The sequence below is a fragment of the Seriola dumerili genome, unplaced genomic scaffold (genome assembly GCF_002260705.1).
Source record: "Seriola dumerili isolate Sdu_G_001 unplaced genomic scaffold, Sdu_1.0 BDQW01000291.1, whole genome shotgun sequence".
NCBI classification, from domain to species: domain Eukaryota; kingdom Metazoa; phylum Chordata; class Actinopteri; order Carangiformes; family Carangidae; genus Seriola; species Seriola dumerili.
In genome coordinates, this window is record NW_019174546.1 from 1,695,574 (window position 1) to 1,717,516 (window position 21,943).

Below are 21,943 nucleotides of genomic sequence, written 5' to 3' on the forward strand. Positions count from 1 at the left end.
GGTTTCCACTAACAGACCTGTGGCGGTCAGCTATTAGCACCACACTGATACCAGAGTCAGCCAGCCCGGTCAATCCGGGGCAGGACACAACCCCACTGCACATCTCTCATCACCTCCTAATCGCATCTACACTGTGTCTCCTCGCCCTTTTCTCTTCTGACTTTCTTCCCATTTCTCTTCCCTTACCTTCTTCCACCGCCTTTCCCTCCGTGTCTTTTCTTCCGTTCCTCTTCTCCATTTCCTCTTCTCTGTCATCTCTTTTCCTGTGGGCTTTCCCATTATATCTATTTCCCGCTCTCTCTCTTTTCACCTCATCGCTTCTCTCTCTTGCCCCACCCCCACCCCCACCCCCCTACCACCACCCGTCTATTTCCCCTCTTGCTCTCACTCTCTCTCACTCTCCGTCTCTCTCTCTCCTCTCTCTCTTCCTTCTACGGGAGGAAAGCAAGCCCACAGCACAGGTAATTGGGCAATCAATTTTCCAATGCCAGGTTAAATTCGCAGTCCATTTCCTCTGCGAACTAACACTTTTAACCACCTATTAGGAAAGACCGGGCTCAATTTTTCCAGAGACACCACTCCAGCAATTCAGAGGGCAGCCACGGCAGCCCATGTTTTAACATCTGGAGGGTGCATGGGGGGGGGGGCCTGTTTCCATTTCTTTACAACTGCCAGAGGACATGACCAAACCAAGGCCACAAATCTGCAAACAACACTGTTGGCGAAAACTACTAATGTGTGCCCCTAAATTCTTTTTGTCATGTTCCTGCTGTCCAGTTGGGATACTTTACTGACACATGACGGTCAAATGATCAAGATCTGTTGAGAATCCTTCAAATCAACTTACGGGGGATATGAGATAAAAAAAAAAAACCCTGCGGCGTCGCTACAGAGAGGCCTGCAAGACAGGGAAATGATAGATTTCGGGAAATTGGGTCATGACAGGTGACATACCGACAGAAGCTTGTGCAAGCTTAGGAGGGATAAATGCGAGAAGAAATAAACTGCTGCAGAGAGAGAGAGAGGAAAAAAAAGGCAACCTGACTAGTTGAATGAAAGATGGAATGCTTTAGATTTCAACAAAGGCAGGAAACAACGAATGCCCCGATTCTCCTGCGCTTCAATAGAGCAGAGAAATAGCATTATAAGGCCTGAGAGAAACAGGGGAAGAGCTGTTGAGAGACAGGATGGGGGACATGGGATAGCAGTGTGCAGGCATGAGAGCATATCACAACACAGTCTCATAAATTCAAAGGCTTTGTAGGCTAAACAAATGGACAGTGAGTGACAGGAACAGTGGATGAAAAGCTTTTAGCTTCTGTCAGAAGGGATTTGCACGGTGAAGTAGGCTCTAAGCAGAGTGCAACAAATTCACTAAAAATCCTTGACACTGTACCCAACGTACATCAATCAACTTTAACTAACAGTAATGCAAGCACTGCACAATAGTAAAGGAATAACTAGTCCATGCTCTATTTGACTGATGCAGAGGTTATAGAGGATGTATAATGGCCAGCGGAAAGTGTTTTACTCTGGAAAATGCTGGTGTTGGAGTACTTCTTTGGAATCTGATTTGTCGATCTTTGCATAAAAAAGAGGCGCTCCTGCTAGTATGCCTTCACTCCACGATTCTTAAAATTTGAAAGATATTTGTGTCATCTTTGGCTGGAGAACTGGTATGCCAAAAACATCTGCCTTTCAAAGGGAATTTAAAGCTGTAAAATCAAAAACATTTAAGAGCGAAGTGCCTAACAGACAATAAGTAATTGCGCGCCTCACGGTGTACATGGCAAAATAAAGCTTAAGGATATAAATGTGAAAATTGGTAGACAAAAAGTGTCCACCATGCGCTAGACACCTGAGCGCCCACAAATTGGATAAGACCCAACCAGAAAAAGAGATGGGGCACAGTCTAAGACCAGAAACTGGGCAGAACAATCGGCGAAGGCCAAACAGGCCCTTTCCAAATGTGTCATGGGGTATTATGAGCATACATTGAATGAGTGTTTTGAACCACAGCCACCTAAATAATAGTTAAGTCAAGCTGTGATCTTTAGTGAACTAATCCTGTTGGCCGCACTCCAGTAGGCAACGGTTACACTAAAAGGCCAGAAGAATTGCTAGTCGGTGGCCAGGCACAGAAAGTCAAATTAACCAGTCTCTCAAAGTGACAAAATGCACTCAAAGTGTGAATCTCAAGCAGACGTGCACCGGGGCAGCCGGGAGGAGAAGTCCAATTTCTGGAGAAGCGTTCAAAGGAGATTCACACTCCCATTCTTTGTGGAGCATCGTCAGATCACAGATCCACAGGTCCGCTGCACCTAATGCTGAGGCCAATGGAGAGACGCCAACAAGAATGGGGAAGCACCACTGTACGGGGAATAAGTGTTGTGACTTGTGGACGAGGCAACATCAATGAAGAGAGAGTCATAGAGAGCCAATATATCATATGAAATTTATGATAGTGTCCTATATATGGCATATTAAGCATATAGTAGCTATGACCATTATTCAACTGGTATTAGCTACAGTTATAGGCAGGGGTACATAAAGAATAGCTGGCCATGTTAATAAACGGCTCTATGACTATTCATATATCCTCTCCCTGGAGTTTTTGTTGAGAGAAAGGCTATTGTTTGTAGTCCCTATGCCCTGCTCCCTAGATAGATGCGAATGCCAGGCTGTCTAGGTAGCAGTAAAATGTGAGGATCTGTGGCAGACGCCCACATCACAACTTGTACCCCATGACTCAGAATGACATCATCTTTTGCATGAACACACAGGTGCCTCATCCATTTCACTGCCTTGGCCATGGTTCGACTTTGAAGAAGGAGGAGAAGAGAAAAAGCAAAAAAACACCTCGTACCCTCCTCTCCGCTTAATCTGAAGCGAAACAGGTCGCGGGCCGGAATGGGCTGGTATCCTTTAGAAATCCCTTTGTGTGCATAGACGGGAGGCCTGTGCAGCCATTTTTTCATATAGGCCCATGAAATGACAGCTGATGAGATGAGGCCTAATCTACCCCGAGTCTACTCGTGACTGTTTTGTTGTGTTTTATTGAGTGCCGAGCAAAAGAGGCCTCAGTATCAGAAGCACAAGCACAAATCACAACAAGGAATAACAAAGGCAACCGCTTGAAATCCATTGCATTTGTTTTTTTTACACTTCTCACAACGATCACACACCGAGGGCGGACACTGAGCTCGGTGGGGAAAAGTACTGAAAATAGACTCTAATATCTCCCCAGTATGGCAGATATTTCTAGTGGAAATAGAGTTATAATAAATGGCTGATGAAAGCATCCCTTGGAGCAGGAAATTACTGAGGTCCATCTTACGCCAGGGCACACAGATGAGCTCACAGTCAGAGCCAGAATTTGGTATTTCAAGCGGTGGACAAGATTATCACCTGCCCCACACTACACTTGATGTAATTGAATTAATTTGGAATTTGACATTTACAATTGAACTATTAGTGATTTTTTTCGTCATTACAGCCTGAACATTTAAATAATGTTTTTTAGAAATTTATCAGCACATTATTGCTCTTGTTAATTTGAATGGGCCCTGCGTGCGCGCCACGCGGGCTGAAGGGATTGTGTGAATTCCCAAAACGTGGAAACAAAAAACAACAAATAACCGCATGTTGCAAGCCGTCTGTCCTAGAGGGGGGCTTCAAATAGTGCACTTAGCCCCCTGCGGGTAGAGCGAGACATTAGTCCTGGATGAAGGAACGAAATTGGGGGCATGTCCGGGAGCACAGCAGCACTTTAATGTGAGACAAGTGTGTGGGCGCGCGAGTGGTCGGTGTGTATATAAGAGGGACAAATGTGTGTTTTCTAGCGTGTTTACGGTCTTTGCGTAGTCATTCGGAAAAGCCGGGATCTTTATCAGATCCGCATGCGATTAAGAACAGAAAAAGCCCGGTGCTGGCACTTCCATCTTCCCTGCTCGGCAAACAGAACCCAGGAGGGGTGAGGGGGTGGGGGGGGCCGACTACTTCCCGCAATGATTAGAAAGCGAGTCAATGTGGCCCTGAGCCCAGCGGCTGCCCCACCGGGATGAAACGGCGCTGAAGTTGAGGAGAAGGAGGAGGGAAGAAAACCTTGATGTTTGCCAGAGGAGGAAAAAAATGCCTCAACTTTTCACGGGATGGCATGTAGACCTGTCAGATTCCTCGCTGGAAGAACGTCAGCCAAGGTCCTTGTCACACACAAGGGCGCTTTGTTGAAGACGCAGTACCAAAACAACATGACAACGGCGAGATTAAATTCCCGGTCGGAGGGCAGTTTTCATTAGTTAAAGTGTTCCATCCTAGGCAGTGAGAGCTGGTATTGCATCACTTATCTCTCCATTGCTGTGTTGTTTTTCCCGTCTGTTCTGTTTGAGCTGGGCGGGCTGGGGGGGGCGAACACATTTTGTTTTGCCTCTTTGCTATTACATCTCAGTGATAGCACTGAGGCCATTGAGGTAATTACGATGTGGTTTACACTTAGGGAAATTATTTCATATCCCACAGAAGCGAGCTGTAATGATAGCTTTTGATAACCGCGACAATCAAAGCTCCATCACCCTCCCCTAGAGTGCTCCTCTATGCAATCCTCTGGAGGAAGACAAAGAGAGGAGGGAGGGGGTTAAGAGGAGGGGTGCGAGGGAGTCATGCGTCGGGTGGGTGGGGGTGGGGGGCGTTGGAGAAGAAGGCAAAAAGATACAAGAGGGGTGGTGGGGGGCGGATGGGTTGGAGTGAAGTGCCAAAGTTTTTGTTGCCATTTAAATGCAACAAGTCAAAACCAGGCCATAGGATTGGCGCGTGTACAACATGATGTAATTGATAGCACTTAAAAGGCACTGTACCATGGAACCTCTTGTGTTCCAACGTCACCCTCTTACACCCATTACAAAGTCAGAGACAAATGCCCACAGGCGTCGGGACACGCACAACACACACACACACCACACAGGCAACTTTGCCCATACACCTTGGAGCGTGGATAATCACAAGGATTTATTGAATGGTGCGTGGTCGCTACTGCACTCTATCAAGTCCTTCTTTATAGGCCCTGTGATAAATGGGACTGCCACAAAGGTGAGGATGAGGGGCGGGAGGCGCCTCCAACACGCTGGATCGAATTGAAACCACAGAATGAGCCCCGGTGCTGGACCGGCTGGGGCCACTATGTTCTGATGGAACGCCCCGAAGCTGTAGGGGTGGAGATGAATGGGTGAATGCCTTCCTTCTCACAGCACTGGTCCTCTCTCTTCTCTCTCCTCCTCTCTCTCTCTCTCTCTCTCTCTCTCTCTCTCTCTCTCTCTCTTCTCTCTCTCGTCTCTCTCTCTCTCTCTCTCTCTCTCTCTCGTCTCCTCTCTTCTCTCTCTCTCTCTCTCTCTCTCCTCTCTCTCTCTCTCTCTCTCTCTCTCTCTCTCTCTCTGCTGCTCTCTCTCTCTCTCTCTCTCTCTCTCTCTTCTCTCTCTCTCTCCAACCGGTTGAGACGGGACAGCCGCCCACTCTGAGTCTAGTTCTTGTTGTTGCTCCCTATTAAAAGGGATTTTTCCTCCCCACTGTCGCCGACTGTTTGCTCACGGTGGGAACTGCTGGGCTTCTCTCTATAATACTGGAAGGTCTCGACCTTCCTCTGTAAAGCGTGTTGAGATTGATAGTATTTATGTGATGTGGCACTGATAGAAAATAAAATTGAAGTGAACTGAATTTGAGCACTGGATAGAAAGGGAGAGTGAAAGCAATCAGAGAGAAAGACATTTCAATTAGCACAGGAGGCGACGCATGACAATACTCCAGGACTGTATGTATGTATATATGCAAGTGTTTGTATGTTAATATATTAAACCCTCTGAACTCCGACCCATTTTTTGTCTTGCTTAGAGACACTGAGAATAAACAGCGCCCGCTCATATATAGACTTACTAGTATGCGTGAATTCTGGTGGTAGAGGGGTTAAAACAGGCAACAAACATGAGTAGATACTGCTTTCTGCCTTTGTATCACAGCACGGAAGCACGCCACTCACTGGTGAGTCTGTCGGCTAGGCTGCCTGATAATCACATTATATTGTATATTTGCATTGGAATCGGTAATTTCATGAATTAATAATGGTCACTCGCTTGCATCATGTTTTGTAATATACTAAGCATTGCAGTAGATTAGAGCCCACTAAAGTTAAAAGGGGATCTACAGTTTATTCATCATGATTGTAGCATTTAGTGGGGGTGGAGAAGTACTATGCTGCAGAAAACATTCGTGAAGCACTTGAGGTGAAAATATCGAGCACCTGCAGTTGCATTCATAAGAAGTTGCACTTGTTGGTTGCATTATAAAAAAAAATTTAAAACATGGAGAAGGAATAAACAGATAATAACAGAGTATAAAATGTCAGTAGGTAGTGTTTTCTATCACTGACCAGGGATTAAAAGAACAAACCTATAACAAGTGTGTCTCAGGGGGCAAAAGGTGACGGGAAGGGAAGTCCACCAACCAGATGAAAACAAATGGGCAGCCAGTTGATGGGAAGAGCAGGAGGCAGGGGAGGTGGAACTGGTTAAATCAATCTTTCACTGCGTTTCCACCAATATGCTGTGCGGTGATTGGGGTCAGAGTGACAGGTAGAATGACCCCTCCCCACCCACCCCCTCATCCTCCATCTGTCTTAACACATACACACGCCCACACACACACACACACACACACACACACACAACCGCCGCTACTGTCAGGCGAGGCTTTGTCTTTTACGTTCAGGTTCCTGGGGAAAGTGCCTGTGGTTAGGGCTTACAAACGGGAAGAACACAAGCCCTCATTTACCGACGGGGACACAATATCTACAGGAACAGTGGGAGGTTACCAAGGTGATTCTTCAACTTCAACACTCCCCAGATGGCCCGCGTGGCATTGTCATTTGTCGCCAAAAACCTGCATGTGTCGCACTCAACTCAGGGTGTTACCCAGAGTGTAAATCAAAGTGAAGCGCTTGACTTTGTGAAATGGCTGCTGTGTTTTCTGAGCCACCTACTTAGGAGATATATGAGGTCTAAGATCTAGCTATCTAGGTGGGGGAATTATGGGGAATAAATCGCAGCCTTCCTGACATTCCCGTCCTTTAGCTAAAGGGGGAGATGCAGAAATGTTCTTGAGTTAGAGTTATACAACCAGACTGAATGAGTGCTTCCTGGACGCCTTAGCAAGGGGAATGGGACATCTATAATTCAGCAAAAGGATGGAGAAAATCAGTGACAAAAATTACAGCAGATAGACCATGAATAATTAAACATGGAGAATAGAAACATTTAAAGACCTTGAGAAGCTTTTCAGTTCAAATTTAAAAACAGCAGAAAAAAAGGATCTTGCCAAGCCTGACTAAACTACCGCTATTTATCATCCTCCTGAGGCTTAAGAGTTGAGGATACAAACAACCTCAGTGATAACTGTTTGTGAGGAGCTGAAGAGGCAGCTCCGGAATAAGTCGAGACCGAGTTTATGTGGGTGTCACCGGAGAATTTTTTCTCTTTTTTTTTTTTTTCTGTGCACATCTGTTCTCAGAGTGTCAATTCCTCCGTGTTTGGGGGAACAGATAGATGGAGTGATGGAGATGAGGGAAATAATAATAACGGAACAGCTATAAATGCAGAGTCTTTCTCACTCTCTCTATCTTGTTCCTTTCCAACAGCAGTTGTTTGAGGATGTGTCCTTGAGAAGAACACAAATTGCCTTTTGGGGCGCCAATATCATAGAACACAATTCGCCATTCTACTTCCAACCGCCTGCAATAAAAAAAGACTTTTATTGTGGTCCTCCTATAACCTTCCTGCACACAACAAACTCAATCTAGCCTGTTTTCTCTGACTGACAAAAGCACACAAATTCAATGGGCCGCAAACCAATGCTTTTCATTTACCGTGCCACGGGCAATATATAAACCCTATAGGTCACATGACTGCCAGCTATTGTGGCTACCAGACCAATGTTTTCTGAGATAGTGAGGTGAAGAGGTGAGGTTCTATTCACGGCTCAAGGCAACAATAGCATTAATTAGACTCATCAAATCCAGCAAACAATGTCCTTTCCTTTTAGACCCGGAGAGACGGATTGTCTCCATCTCAGCCTGAGAGGAAAAAAAAAAAAAAAAAAAAAAAAAAAAAGCAGCGACCATCATTAAGGGTTAGATCTCACTGAGATGAGACTTGCATGAGGTGATAGAGGGAAAAACACTGTAGATATAGCTGACAGGTCGTCACTTTCCCTTTGTTAATGAAATGTTAAGACTTGGTGAGACGAGAATTAGCAAAGCGCAATATACCTGCCATGTCCCAATTATAGCATCCTTCAGCGGACGCAGTCTACGAAGGATGGAGGATTTTTGCTCCGTGTCACCAGCTGCGCACGCCCTTATAGCCGCAATCGAAAAGCGTGGCTCCTATCGCCTAGCAAACGTGACAAAACATAACTTTCCTTCCACAAAAACTTGAGATTTTATGGCCCTTGGTTTTAATTGTTGTACCGTTAGCTGTCGAACTGAGCTGAAACCCAATACATACATTTCAAAGCGTAATCCCCGGGCTCTTTTGTCTGTATTGTTTGCTGCCATATTGATTTCATTACCGACACTCAAAGGATCTCGGGATAGGTTGGGCCGTGAAGGATCCACCTTCGTTGCCAAGGAAAAGAGGGATGTATTTGAAGGGGCCTTTGAAACGGGACAGCCTAGTCACGCCTCTGTGATGCAGTGGGTCTTCAAATGCAGCCCCCTGAATTGGGACACAGCTACTGACACGTGTAAGTGCACCTGGAAGTAATGTAAACTAAAAGAGCTACCCAGGTTAGCAGGCTAACAATTTCTGTCCTATTTATATTTTACGCAGAAAGTATGTGGCATCCCTCCTACTCTTCTTCCTTTATTTGTCAAAGACAATTTGAGTATATATAAACCAAGATATAAACAATCATTTCTTCCTGAACGAAAAGGTCAGTAACGCCTTTGCTTTCACAACATCCGGAAGAGTCTCGCAAGTTCACTAAATTGAAATTTGGCCTTGCACCAAAACCTGGTACAAGTTCTTCAGAGTGAAAAAGAACATTCGCAAACTTTATGCAAGTGGTACAGAGTCCTAAGTGTCCTTATGTCAGGCCAATTTTCCTGTCTATCAATGTGAAGGGTTTCTTGACGAATTAAAAATAAATTAGTGTAGATGGTACTTTTTAAAACCCTCTTTGACAGGTGAACAAAGGTAGAAAAAAGGAATGGCTTTAAGTTACGATAACCGGTCTGATCATTGTTCACCACTTTTTGAGGTTTAAAAGAACAGATGGTGAAATGAAAGGTTAATTTCCCAGTAAAGACAGTTAACTGTGCAGTTTATAGGATTTTTATTTATGACCACAATGCTAGTTTTTAGTGTTTGTGTGGGATTCAGAAACTTTTCAAGGTCCGGCAGTAATGGCATTGTTCAGATAGAGGTTTTATGGATAATAGAGATCTGCACAGAAGCAATGCTTTCATAATATAGTTAATGTATCTTGTTCTCTTTAGAATAATCCTTAGGTTACACGGTGACATGATCCTTAACGCATTTGAACCATATATATTTTGGCAAATGACACGATTCAGAGAGGAATGCTTTAAAGGAAACTCTAGCCATTTTCCAAAGCTACCCTCTTTGTCTACTGTTAACCCTTAGCACAAGGGATTCTGTCAATGTTCAATATTTTTTATTTTATATTTATGAAGGTAACAAAAAATGCTTGTTGTTGATATTTGAGCCATCAGATTTATGTGTCATCATGTCAAGCACTTCCTTATTGAGCAGCTAAATTCCATGGAAACTAGTTGCGGTTGTTAAAAAAAAAAAAAAAAAAAACACTTTCTCAGCCATGAACCTTAAACAGGACCAGATATTACCAAGGATGTTAGCAATGGTGACAAGAGACATTTCATGAAAGACTGGGGAGAGTTTTAGGTGAAAGTAGCTGAGCTGGTCATGTTAGCATTTGTAGAGGAATATTGTGTTTTTATATTCCAACAAAAAAGACAACTGTAAACTACCTGCTAACGGACATCATGTGTGTTCAGCACACCGGCTATCAATTTGTTTTGTTACAGTAACTCTGGCGTCCGTCTGGCGCATCAGAGGCTTTAAATAAATACTTGGAATTTATTTTAATTTATTGCAGGAAAGGAGCCTCCAATTTGATTTTTTCTTATTCTTCCTCAGTATGCTTAGAAGCCGCTTTTCCTCACTTTATATGATGTGTTTATATTACAACATTCTTTAAATGAGCACAGCTGCTATAAATGTTTTCTCTATGTCCAGTTTCCATCTTCTACATTTTTACTAGAATAAAACTTTTGTATTGCACAATAAATAAAAACTTTCTGAATGCACAGAAAAAAACATATACTGAAGCCTAAAACCTGAAAAATGAACATGATTTTCTGATGGTTAGACTTTGCAGGAATTTTTACATTGAGAAGAGACATACTGATAATTGTGTTTAACATAAGTAGCAATAAAGTGAAATCTAGCAGCACTACATTTTCCATGCTGCCAGACGCTGGCACGCTTCTTATTTGCATCAACACAGACCTGGTCTTTCACAAATTAACCAGGAGGCTAAATGCAAATAACCAACCTTGGTGTGGGTGCACATTAATTGCGCGGCTCCTCCCCACTCTCCACTGTTATAAACGACTGTTTAAACGAGGGCTGATCCCTGATTAACGCTGATTCCCTTGTGTTTAATAGCACTCAGTGCAACAGAATGGCAAAGTCAAAACAAACAGATGAGACTACACCCACGTGGTACCAGAGCGCAGATGGAGACAACTTATAGATGGAGATGTGGAGCTGGCAGAGGCTGGAGTCTGAGCAGGTGTTTGGACCCAGCATGGACATCATGTACTGCCATTTTTAAAGCGCCTGAGAGCCAGTGGGACAGCGAAGGCCACAGGGTGGAGATGAAGCGCACAGGACAGACTGTTCTTCTACCATGGAAACTAGTATGAAATTATCTCTGCTGCATCGTAAACAAGCGCTGTGTGGAAAAACATGTCATGCAGAGACCTAACTCTAAATCAATCACCTCTCATTTGAAGTTGACTGAGCCAGACATTGTTTAAGTGACAAAACTAACTGTCATCAGCTGATGTGGGCTGAACAGACAGCTCTGAGAATAACCGTTTTATTGGAGAAACAAAGTGTGCCTTGAGATGGAGTGTTGCGGCAACAAAACCACATTCGATGCGTCTGTGATTTTCTTAACCCGGAGCAGAGTGCGATGTGCAGACAGAAGAGCTCCAGCGAACACTTTTCCACACAGACATGAAGTAAGACTACAGAGGAGTAGTTGTTTAAGGTTTGCCCATCTGCCTTCCTAGTGTGGGCTGGAAATGGTTTCTCTGTGTGAGATGGACTCTCAGTAGTGATGCTGAAAGGCGGAGCACCCTGCTGTGATCCTAGGGCATCACCTGATATTATAGTGTCTTCCCTTCAAGTAGCACTTACCAAGCGTGGAGCACTCTGAAGTGGTAAACAACTTCACACAGACACAAATTTCACATGGAAAGGGAGCGCAGTTAGCAAATGCTTTTCTCTTTTAGCTCTAGAAATGTTTGGCGAGTGATTTGGACCAGCAGGAGAAGAGGAAAATAACAAATCGTAACAAGTTGTGAAATTCGACATCGACAGTCCAAAGACATGAGGATATGCAAAAGCAAAAATGTTGTTTGAATCATTCTGCAAACCCTTGAAACCCACAAATAACCCCCGAAAGCAATCACAGAGCCTTGGATAAGACATTCTTTTGATGTTCACTAGGAAAGTAATGAAAGTGCTTCATGGGAAAGAAAACCTTTCAAGGCTACCCCTTTCTTCCTCCTGCTTCTGAATTGAATTGGTGGCGTCCTTGCATTATACATTCCCCATTTTATAGAAGATTGAATTAAAACATCCTTTGTCATCAGAAACATTGCTCAGTTTGCGAAGTGACCAAGGCATGGCTATGAATAATTATGTGAGAGACAGTGCTCTAAAGTGGCCACAGATTTTCATTAGCGCCTCCAGACAGCAGTGCGGGGAGAGGGGAAGCCAGTCCCTGGGCCTGTCTGTATCAACAGTGATGTATAACACAGCCCTGTGAGTCTTAACCGTTCAATTAGGAGCTCTGCTGAGGCCCAGCCTGTCAGTGGGGAAGACCAGCAGAGAGCCGGACAAGATCAAGAGCCGCTTCCTCAAACACACTTCAGGAGCCGGGGCCATCAATCTCCCCGGCTGTGACCGGCAGGGTGGCAAAGGGGCAGGACCCCCACAGACGCTGGGCCTGGCTCCGAAGGCTGCACAGGTAGGGCCATTCATCCCTATCAGCCAGACTAAAAATGAATAAGCTCATGACCTTCACAGTGAGAAGAAGGGGTTACACCCTGGGCAGGGAAGGGAGGAAAATCTCATTTTCATCAGCATTTTCTCTGGACACCAAACAGCATTAGCCTGGGAAACTGCTGAGCCTGGGTTTGTTTTGTTCCCCGAGTTGGCATCCTAGTACAGCATGGGAATTTAGCTGGTTAATGTTGTGAGAAGGGCAATTTGTACAATATCATCAGGCGTTCTCAAAGTGTTTATGTACATGTTTGAGTTTGAATGGCCCACAGTATAACAGCAATGTAATGATCCAAATTTAAGGTGCCACTCTGCTTCACACATGATATCAATCTGTGTTGCTGATGGATTAAGAAGCTCGCGGGGCATTTGGAATGAGAATTAGGCTGAATAAACGAGTAGTTATAAAGTTAACCATGTGGCGGGGCAGTTTTCATCTAACTATAAATCACATCAATTATTGTGACACACAGCTGTTCCAAAGAGAAGTTAGGAGTTAAAACTGTTGGTTTTTTTTTTACGATGGTTCACAGGTTTGATCAGTTTCTCTGTTACATGTAAAGCTAAAAAAAAGTTTGCACGGCTCTAATTGTTCCAGGTGCCCACTGTGGAAAACATTACTTGGAAAAGAGACAATTTATGTCCATATGCCAAAACTCTTAATGAAGATCTATAGGTGCAAACAGTGGAAGCATAGTGGGCTTTGTCTACTATAGAGAAATAATTACCTAAGTAAACTGGCAATGATATATGTTGGACAATTGTGAGCTGCAGTTATTTGCTTCACATGCAACGAGGCTTTAGAGAAAACACAATGCAGCTTTAACAACAATGGAGCCCTGATGGCTATTTATTGCATGCAGGGGGTGATTCGCAAAAAAAAAAAATTGAATCTTTTTGAAATGTGTTATTTGTAAGAGTAAATTAGAAGCGGTGCAAACTCAAACTCAACAAGCCGAAGGCAGCAGAAATAAAAAAAATAAAAGAATTTTAAAATCTGAATGAATAGACTGCACTGTTCCTTTGACCACTCTTTTCACATGATTGTTGTAAATTTCAGTATCTCTTTCTCTGTTTATTGAAGTGGGGTACTTTTGTTCTCTGTTGTATCAGACTGTCATTGTGTTGGGACTGTGCAAAGAGCCGACACTGAGAGCGAACCTCGTTCCTCAGCCGTTAGCTCTGTTAGCTGTGATGGAGATGTTATCTTTGTTTCTAGATGCAAAGCAGCTAATGGCACAGCTACATTGTAGCTCGCTTACAAATTCATTCATTCACATCAGAGAGTGCAGATTCTCCATGGAGGAGGGTTCAGTTAGGCCAATTACACACGCGCCAGCTCAGTGGTGGTCAGTGGTACCACCTACGGGCAAAGAAAACACTGCAATTTTAACAGTTGTGCCACCTACAGGTAATAATTGAATCTTTTTTTTTTTTTTTTACTTTAAACGCACGGTATGTAACCTCTGTCGCGAGGGGTCTCTCAAACAAAACGGTGACAAAAGATGGCGTTTGGTGACGTTGTGGAGTAGCATGGGATCAAAGAAGTTGTCTTCACCACCACTGCCTTCACCTTCTTCAGGTTTGGATTCCTTCAGTGTCAGTCGTTCAGGGGTTGTTTTTTTTTCCTTTACCGGAAAGCGAATTATCCGCAGAGGTGTCCTCCTCTCCATAACCGACAGACCAGGGGATTAAAACTGGTAGAAACACTTAATAAAGCAGTTTCACGTTAAAAATCTGTGATTCACAGACGCTGTCCGGTGGACACAGGACATCTCAGGGGGGCTGGGAGCTGAGCTTCTCTAATAACTTAAGATCCAGACATCCCATGACTAAAATCCTTCATCATGATTTTCCTGTCACAGTACATTTCACATTCGAATATGAAAGGAGGAATGACATCAGTTCTACTTCCCTTACAAAGCTTGGGTGAAATCTCTCTGTGATATTTAAGTTCACAACCACGACAACATAATGTAATGAATTGGTTTTAAGCCTGTTCATGTGACACTGTCAAACCAGCGGTAAGTGTAGTTGTAAGTAATTATATTTTTGGCCTCACCAGCACATTTGGTCCTGGCCCTCAGAGGGGGTCCCGGGGCTCCGGTGCCTCCCTCCAGAGGTCTGGTCAGCAGAACGCTGATCTCATATTCTGTGTCTGGGTCCAGGTGGCCGATCTTGTGTGTGGTCTTGTCTACAGGCTGCAGGTCGTACATGGTGCCCGACACTGTGCGGTACTCCACCTCCCTGTCGATGATTGGGCCGTCCCCATTGATGGAATTGGCGTTCAACTGGATCCACAGATAGGTGGCACCGACAGCAGTCAGCTGGGGTGGTGCAATAGGCACAGGGGGCTCTAGGGAAACAAAAAAGTTTTTGATCGTGTTAGATAACCGCAGTATAAGGGTGAAATGCTGGAAAGTCTTCACCATACAGAAAACAATTATGTTTTTTTTTTTTTTTTAATTTGTGTAAAAAGCATCAACATTCTCAAGAAAATAAGTGGGGATAAACGCTCGTACCCAGCAAACAAGATGCTCTAAATCAATTTGTTCTTTTAGGCAATCAACCACATCAAAATTCTCTTGAGGCCCAGGAGGAGTATCTGCATGTTTTCCAGTAAACAAGGTATTCAAGGAGATCTATGTAACAATCAATAGTTCCAGCTTGGAGAATGAAATATCTCATCATCGGCAGTACACTGACTGAGTCATGTAATCACGCACATTTTGAAAAGGACAGCAACTTCTAACAGAGGTGTGAACGAAGTCACTTGGCAAATGCTGCTGCCATTGAACAACGTATTGATTTCAATCAGAGGCCTTGTATGGAATCTCACAACTCATGACTGTTGCAGAATTTTGTAATTTCTTTTGAAGCTAAAAAGATGACAGGAAAGCCTTAAATTAAATTCTACAAGTTAACTATTCTCACTTTTATAAAGACAATATAGTTTCATACAAATTACTTTTGTAGCAATGTGTGGATATTGTAACCAATTACATTTTTGGCAGGAAATGGTTTACAAATATGCCTAATATGAATGCTCTGTCTGACATGTTGAAGGAAAATATAATCCAGGCAGCGCTGCTTTTTGCTCAAAACAGAACTGCTAATACAAAATAGCTGCAAATTCTTTATTGTATTTGGTATTTGTAAGACATACAGTTTCTGTGTGTATGCTGCGCACTTGTTGCTGGTCTTGGAGGTGCGTTCCACTTCCTTTGAAGAGCAGTGATTCTATGGACACTGATCTAACTGAAGTTCAGTTGAAGAGACTTATTCATCAGTGATGAAGGAAGCATTCAGCTCTTTTACTAAAGATAGAAATACTCATGTCACAATGTCCACATACTCCATTATAAAGTTCTGCAATGAAAAAGCCGCTCAAGTAGAGCTACGTATTGTCACCATTGTTAGAATGTAATGTAATGTAATGTAATGTAATGTCCTCAATGGAGAAAAATGCCAGTGTTCTACTAATGTATGTGAGGAATTCAGATTATTACTGATATATCAACATGTGGTATTTTCAGTCAATTCTATTTTATATGCTGTTTGGTAGTTATGCATTTCCTCACATTTAAAACCTTAATTCTTTTTAATTAACTGGTTGGAGCAAGAGTACTTAGTTACACTCCACTACTGCTGTTCAAAAGCAGGGCAAGAGTAACATTTTGAGACAAATAATTACACTTGTTCAAACACTTTAAAAATGTTTTAACCCTCAACAATATGGTCATAGAAACTCAAGTTGCACTGAGAAGAGGTTATCAAACTCCTAATATTTGCACGCTCAATACGGACACAGTGTGAGGATGGTTTGAAATGATGTTTCCAAAAAAGACAAAACATGCTTCCTGGCTCTGTTCTACAGGTATGTAATGAAAGTACGGCCTTTTTTCTCTTCATAATGAAGAACAAATCTAGTCCTGGGCCCTTTCAACCTTCAGTGCGTCTCTTTGGATTCTTCTGAAAAGTATTCTCAAGTTCTTCTCCTCAATTATAAGTTTATGTCTCTCAGACAAATGTGGTGTTCAGAGTCAACCTTGAAGCTGGCTGACCCCCCCCCCCGCCCGCTGTTATGTCATCAATATTTGTCTAATCTTTGCATAAACCTTGTGCCTTTTCTGGTTTAATGAGGTTTCTTGAAATGTCAGACATGTTATTTCACCTGTGGGATATTTTCAGGATTGCATTATTATACAACGCGGTGAGGGGACAATGCAGTAGTACTTGAAAAGGTGTTAATAGATACTTCTAAAGTCTCGAAGAACAGTTTTAAACTGATGTGTTCATTGTTTTTCCAAGTCACCTTTGACAGACACGCACACAAAAGGTCACAGAGACTTCCTGAACATGCAAAGTCTCCTTTCAGTATTTCAGTAACACAAAAATACCTTCTCTTATTTAGTCCATGTTCTATTTTGTTCCAGTTTATAGGGACAACAAAACAAGTCCTCCTCCATTATCTCACCTAGATATCTTTCATGCTTCAGACACTGTCTCCTGGTGTAACCAAAAACTTGCCACTGCCAACAAAGAGCTATGACCCACAGCTAAAGCATTGCTTAGGAATCTGCCCTTGTCACGTACTACAATAGTTACACGTCCCAGAGGCCACGGTGAAGTAGCTCTAATGAGCACACACATGTAACAGAATAATGCCATTAGTCGCCTGGCTGCTTCTCGTGGAGTTGTCATGGAGAGGGAGAAGTCTCCGGGCACATTAGGAGCAGGCCGAGGTGTCCTACAGAGAATTGGAGGCTCTCCCTCAGCAGATGGTTACCCCACGGTGACCTCCTCTTGCAGGTCCCTAAACTCCCACTAATCCAAGCTTCCAGTGTTGCTGTCAAACATCGCCCAAAGCAAACCAGCTAATCCAGCAGGTCATCAACCTGCACTTACATGCAGCGCGCCAGTCTGCGTGCTGGAGCCAGACAGGAGAGTGAGGTGATCCAAAATCTGGGTTGAACAACAGGCTTGTTTTGATGGTCTTTTATGGTCTCTTGTTATGTCTTAAAAGGGGCTTAACTGAGTTAAAAGGCAATATGCTCCAGTTCATTTAAAACAACAGAAAAACAGCAGAGGCTAATACTGCAGTATCATCCCTCATGGTATGGCTGTCCATCAAAAGATATTGATATTGTAATCGTGATTGGCGTTTGTATTTTAAGACATAAAATGAGACTACAATGTATAAAACAGGTTCACCTATGTTGGCTCTGGAGAACTGATAACTCAGGTTTTCTTGTAGTTCTTTGGCTTTTATTTTTTCTCTCAAGAAAAGCAGATGGCATGTACAATTAAAGGACCAGACGTAATTTATTTTATTAATTCTTTATTCATTAAAGAACTAAATTAAAAGTAAGAACTGTGTAAAGGAACTTTGAAAAAGTGAGAAATATGAATAAATTATCACTGTTTTTTTTATTTTATTTAAAAAAATACAGTCCGAGCTCCACGGAGGAGGTGTAATGCAGGTTTTTGCCAGATTTTATTGACACATTTGTCAACAGACTCATTCTCTGATGACACCTTGTGATGCACAGGAACAAATGGCCCTCAAAATATGACAAAAGTTTCTAGCTGCTGACTCAATCATGACTGGTCCACAGGGTGACAAACTTGGCAACACAAAACTCAACCAACTAATATCTACTTAACTTATGATACTGCATCTTCTGATTATCTGATTCCCTCTGGCATTATATCACATGATTATCTCTGACACTGTCCGACTGTAGGACACAAATGTCCGAGGTATCAAACAAGAGCTCTTCAGTCATTCAATCAATCTTTATTCTCTATAGAGAAGATGCTTTTCATGCACTGCGATGCATGGATGCCACCGCTGCCATTCAGTCCTATTTTCCGCTGCTATCACCTGAGACCATTTCCACAACAATATGACTAAGTACCATGACGTATTAAAGCAATAAGCATTTCATTTAACTTTGGAAAGTTAGTGCTTCACAGAAGCAACAGCAGGTTATGGTGATGAAATAATTCCTGTAGGTGCAGCAATCCCCCCTGTTCAACAGCCACAGCACACGGATTACCGCAGTGAAATACACTCAAGTGCTGGAACACTTTAGGATATTAACAACTCAATTCCCACTGTTTAAGCCTCACGAGGCAGCTTCGCAGCGGTGGGGCCCTGGAAGCGGCACTGAACTGAGCTCTGTGCTGGCTGGAGTTTGGGGCGACAGCGAGCAGATGACAGCGGCGGCCATACGCGGGGTCAGCGAGCAGCTGTTGTCGTGATGTTGACCAGATAGGCGAACGGCCTGGCAGACAGCTGCGTCCTCCTCTACCGCAGCACCTGCCTGCCTGCCAGAACGCAATCACACAAAAGCACACTAATGCACATGAAATGGCGCAGGCGCGCGCGCACACGCGCACACACACACACACACACACACACACACACACACACACACAGGTATACCCATGGACCCAGTACCGAATGACGTACTGAGAAGTAGAAGATCATACTCGAGCTGCAGCTGCATCGATTATTTTCATCATCAATTAATGTCTTTTTTTTTTCTTTTTTTTTAATTGGCGGTGACTTGACATTGCTTCTTTTGTCAAACCACACACACTAATATAAGAGAGGGAAACCCTCAATTTGACAAGACAGAACCACTTCATCTTTGGCTTTTTAGCCACTTAAATGATTAATCATTTCTCTACATTGTCATTTCATTTTCTTTCCATTGACTTATCGATTAATCAACTAATCATTTCATCTCTAGAAAACACACACACGCACGCACATCTTGCCACCCATTTGCTATTCAGAACACAGGGAGTAATAAGAAGAGCTGCCACTCTGCTCTGTTGTTAGATTAGTTAGACTTGACTGTTTATGAATCCTTCTTTCATTTGCCTGTTACATCTACTGAGCTTCTCCTGTTAAGATGCAAGAGGTCCTCATTACACCGTGCTCTCTCCTAATTGGGCTGCTGTGAGTAAAGAATTGATCCGCTCCCGATATGAGAAGAGGTGGCCACGAGAAAATGACGAGCTCGACTGGCCGGCCTTCGATTTTTGGTGGCTATTCTCATTAGCGCTGACAGGGCCGCGCCTCGGCAGCCTTGAGTTGATAGCATGGCCCAGAATACTATGTTGGAGCAGAGCGAATGCTTTGTGGGCTCCAGGTGATTTCAACCAGGCTGAGAAAAGAGCCAGCACTTGGACAGGGAGTAATTACCCCCCCCCCCCCCCCCTCTTTCAGAACCACTGGCTGCACTACAGGAGAGCCCGGAAAAAAGGGGGCCGCGCTCGGCCAATCCGTACTACACTCTGGAAATACATGCAGTGCACTTCCACATAGGCACGTAAATCTGACTGAATACTGGCATGAAAGTAGAAGTGATTATCTGGGATAATCAAGCATTCACTCTCCTCATGTTGAAGAAAAAGGCAGTGTATGGTAATGAGGGGTGGGGGGTGGGGTGGGGGGGGTGGGGGTGCGGCTCGTGACTGTAGCAGCCTGATAATCCACAGAATCGCTCCGTGGTCACTCCTCCAAAAACGAGTCACGGTACGCGGCGAATACACATTTAAGGAGGATTTACGACTCAGACACTATGCTAGGAGGGTTAAGCTCTTGTTTTATGACTGCTGCGATAAGAGGAGATATCAGCTTTTTTTCTTTTTTTTTATGTGTGACACTTATAAATGTGAAAACGCCTCTTTTCTTCCTCTGACGAGTTAGCTTATGTCGGAGTCATCGAGGTGTGAAATCTCTGCAGAATCTAAAGTGGGTTGTATTACAAGAGTCGATGAATTCCTAAATCTAGACAATTACTGTATTTTAAATATTTATGACAAAAGCACTTTACACTTAACTGGTTTGACTTGTGTAAAAAATATATATAACTATACATCAAGTAACAAATTGAAAGCAGCGATCAGCAAAAATATTGCTGTCTAGTGAGTATGTGCAAGTGCGAGGACGTGCGGGTGATTGTGCTGCTGAATTTATGCACAAGTGTGGTTTAGAAAGCCTCCAGTGTGTCGGTAAATTTTCTTTGAGTACACCACTGAAACCCACTGATACACTCGGGCAGAGAGACTTTATCTCCCTCTTCACTCTGCTGTGTCTGGGCCCGGCCATTCTCGCATGATTGACAGACCTCGATCTGGACAGCCAGGATTAAACCTATCAATCACATAAAGCTACGAGACAAAAAAAAAAGAAAAAAAAAAAAAAAGAAAAAAAAAATCGGAGCAGTAAATTCAATTGAGAGCACAGGGAGAAAATTGAGGTGAAGAAATATAGAAGGCCATTACCGGGCTATAGGGCTGTAGGAAAGTGAGGCCTTGCAGGATTTAGTTTCAGACGACTCCATAAATTCATATCAAATGACTGCAGGAGTGAAATATCAGGGAGGTTACTGTAAACCCTGGTGCCTCTTGCCTTTGTGATCTTTTTGGGGGAATTGTGCTCAGTCAAGGACAGCCTTTACAGGGGAAGTATTAAAGTCCTCTGGATAACAAATCAACATAAAACGCCAGTATTTTTAGTATCGCCTGAGAGGGCATTTTCATCCACGAACATGCAACATTTCCTGTTTATTTCCTGTTGACATTGCGGTGCGCACGGAAGGTCATGTGGATGGGAAACATTCTTGCCATCTTCAGCTGTGTGTTCATTCACATAAGGCTGTGTTTGTGTTTTACTCTGCTTTGGGACCAATACTCACGTTTTATGGTTAGCTCCCCATAATTGGACACTCCAACCCCTTTGTCAGAGTGGACAATGCAGCGGTAGCGACCTGAGTCGCCCTTGGTTGTGTTCTCCACATCGAAAGTGCCTATGAAGCGGCGGTTGTTCCAAGGTTTAGTGGCTTTCATCGGGGCCTCCCGTCCAGCGATTCCCTGTTTGGATCCGAGACAAACACGCGAGTCAGCCTCCAAAATGGAAAAGGTTTAATAAACAAAGTGGCCTGACCTTGTGTGTTTCAGAAACTCTGGTTGAGTGTACTTGTTGTCTGCTGTTGTGCATGTTTGTTTGTGTCCTATCATTCCCATCGGTGGCTGATAGTTGGGAAACATTTATCACACGAGGATGCGCGCACACACATACGCACAAACGCGCAGTGGGCTCTCCCCAGCTGTCACCCCTCACAGCAGGCAGATGGGGGACATTTGCTCATTAGAAATATTTCTTCATTACTGTCATCGGGGGACTTCACTTAATGTTTGTTTTCCAGCTCCTGTGCTAATGAGGACGTGTTTGTTAAAATGATGGAGTACCTGGCAGAGGACCTTTACCCGGCGTCATGCTCCCACTGATCACATGTGTGACAGTGTGCTTAGCAGCAGAGCCGGCAGGGTTATGTCTGCCAGATGCACTACCTTCGCTGCTCAGAACAAGGTCAATTGAAGACTGCTGCGCAACTCAGTTGTGCCGGATATAGTACACAATATCCACAGAGCCAACATCTATATAGGTTAAGACCATACTGCGGTGATTTGAAACAACTGTAATCCCCTGCCTTCCGGACGCAGAGGCCTCCGGAAACGTGGTGAGCAGGTGTAATCTTAAA

At 43.6% G+C, this 21,943-nt stretch overlaps 1 protein-coding gene across 1 annotated transcript in view; it reads right to left on the minus strand.

Moving 5' to 3' along the window:
* ptprm (protein tyrosine phosphatase, receptor type M) overlaps nucleotides 1-21,943 on the minus strand; it is a 127,680-nt gene that overhangs the window by 86,333 nt on the left and 19,404 nt on the right. Inside the window, exons 6-7 of the mRNA XM_022758228.1 lie at nucleotides 21,098-21,272; nucleotides 14,443-14,736 (exon numbers count right to left, since the gene is read on the minus strand). Of these exons, the coding sequence (XP_022613949.1) occupies nucleotides 14,443-14,736; nucleotides 21,098-21,272 (469 nt within the window). The remainder of the gene's footprint in view (nucleotides 1-14,442; nucleotides 14,737-21,097; nucleotides 21,273-21,943) is intronic.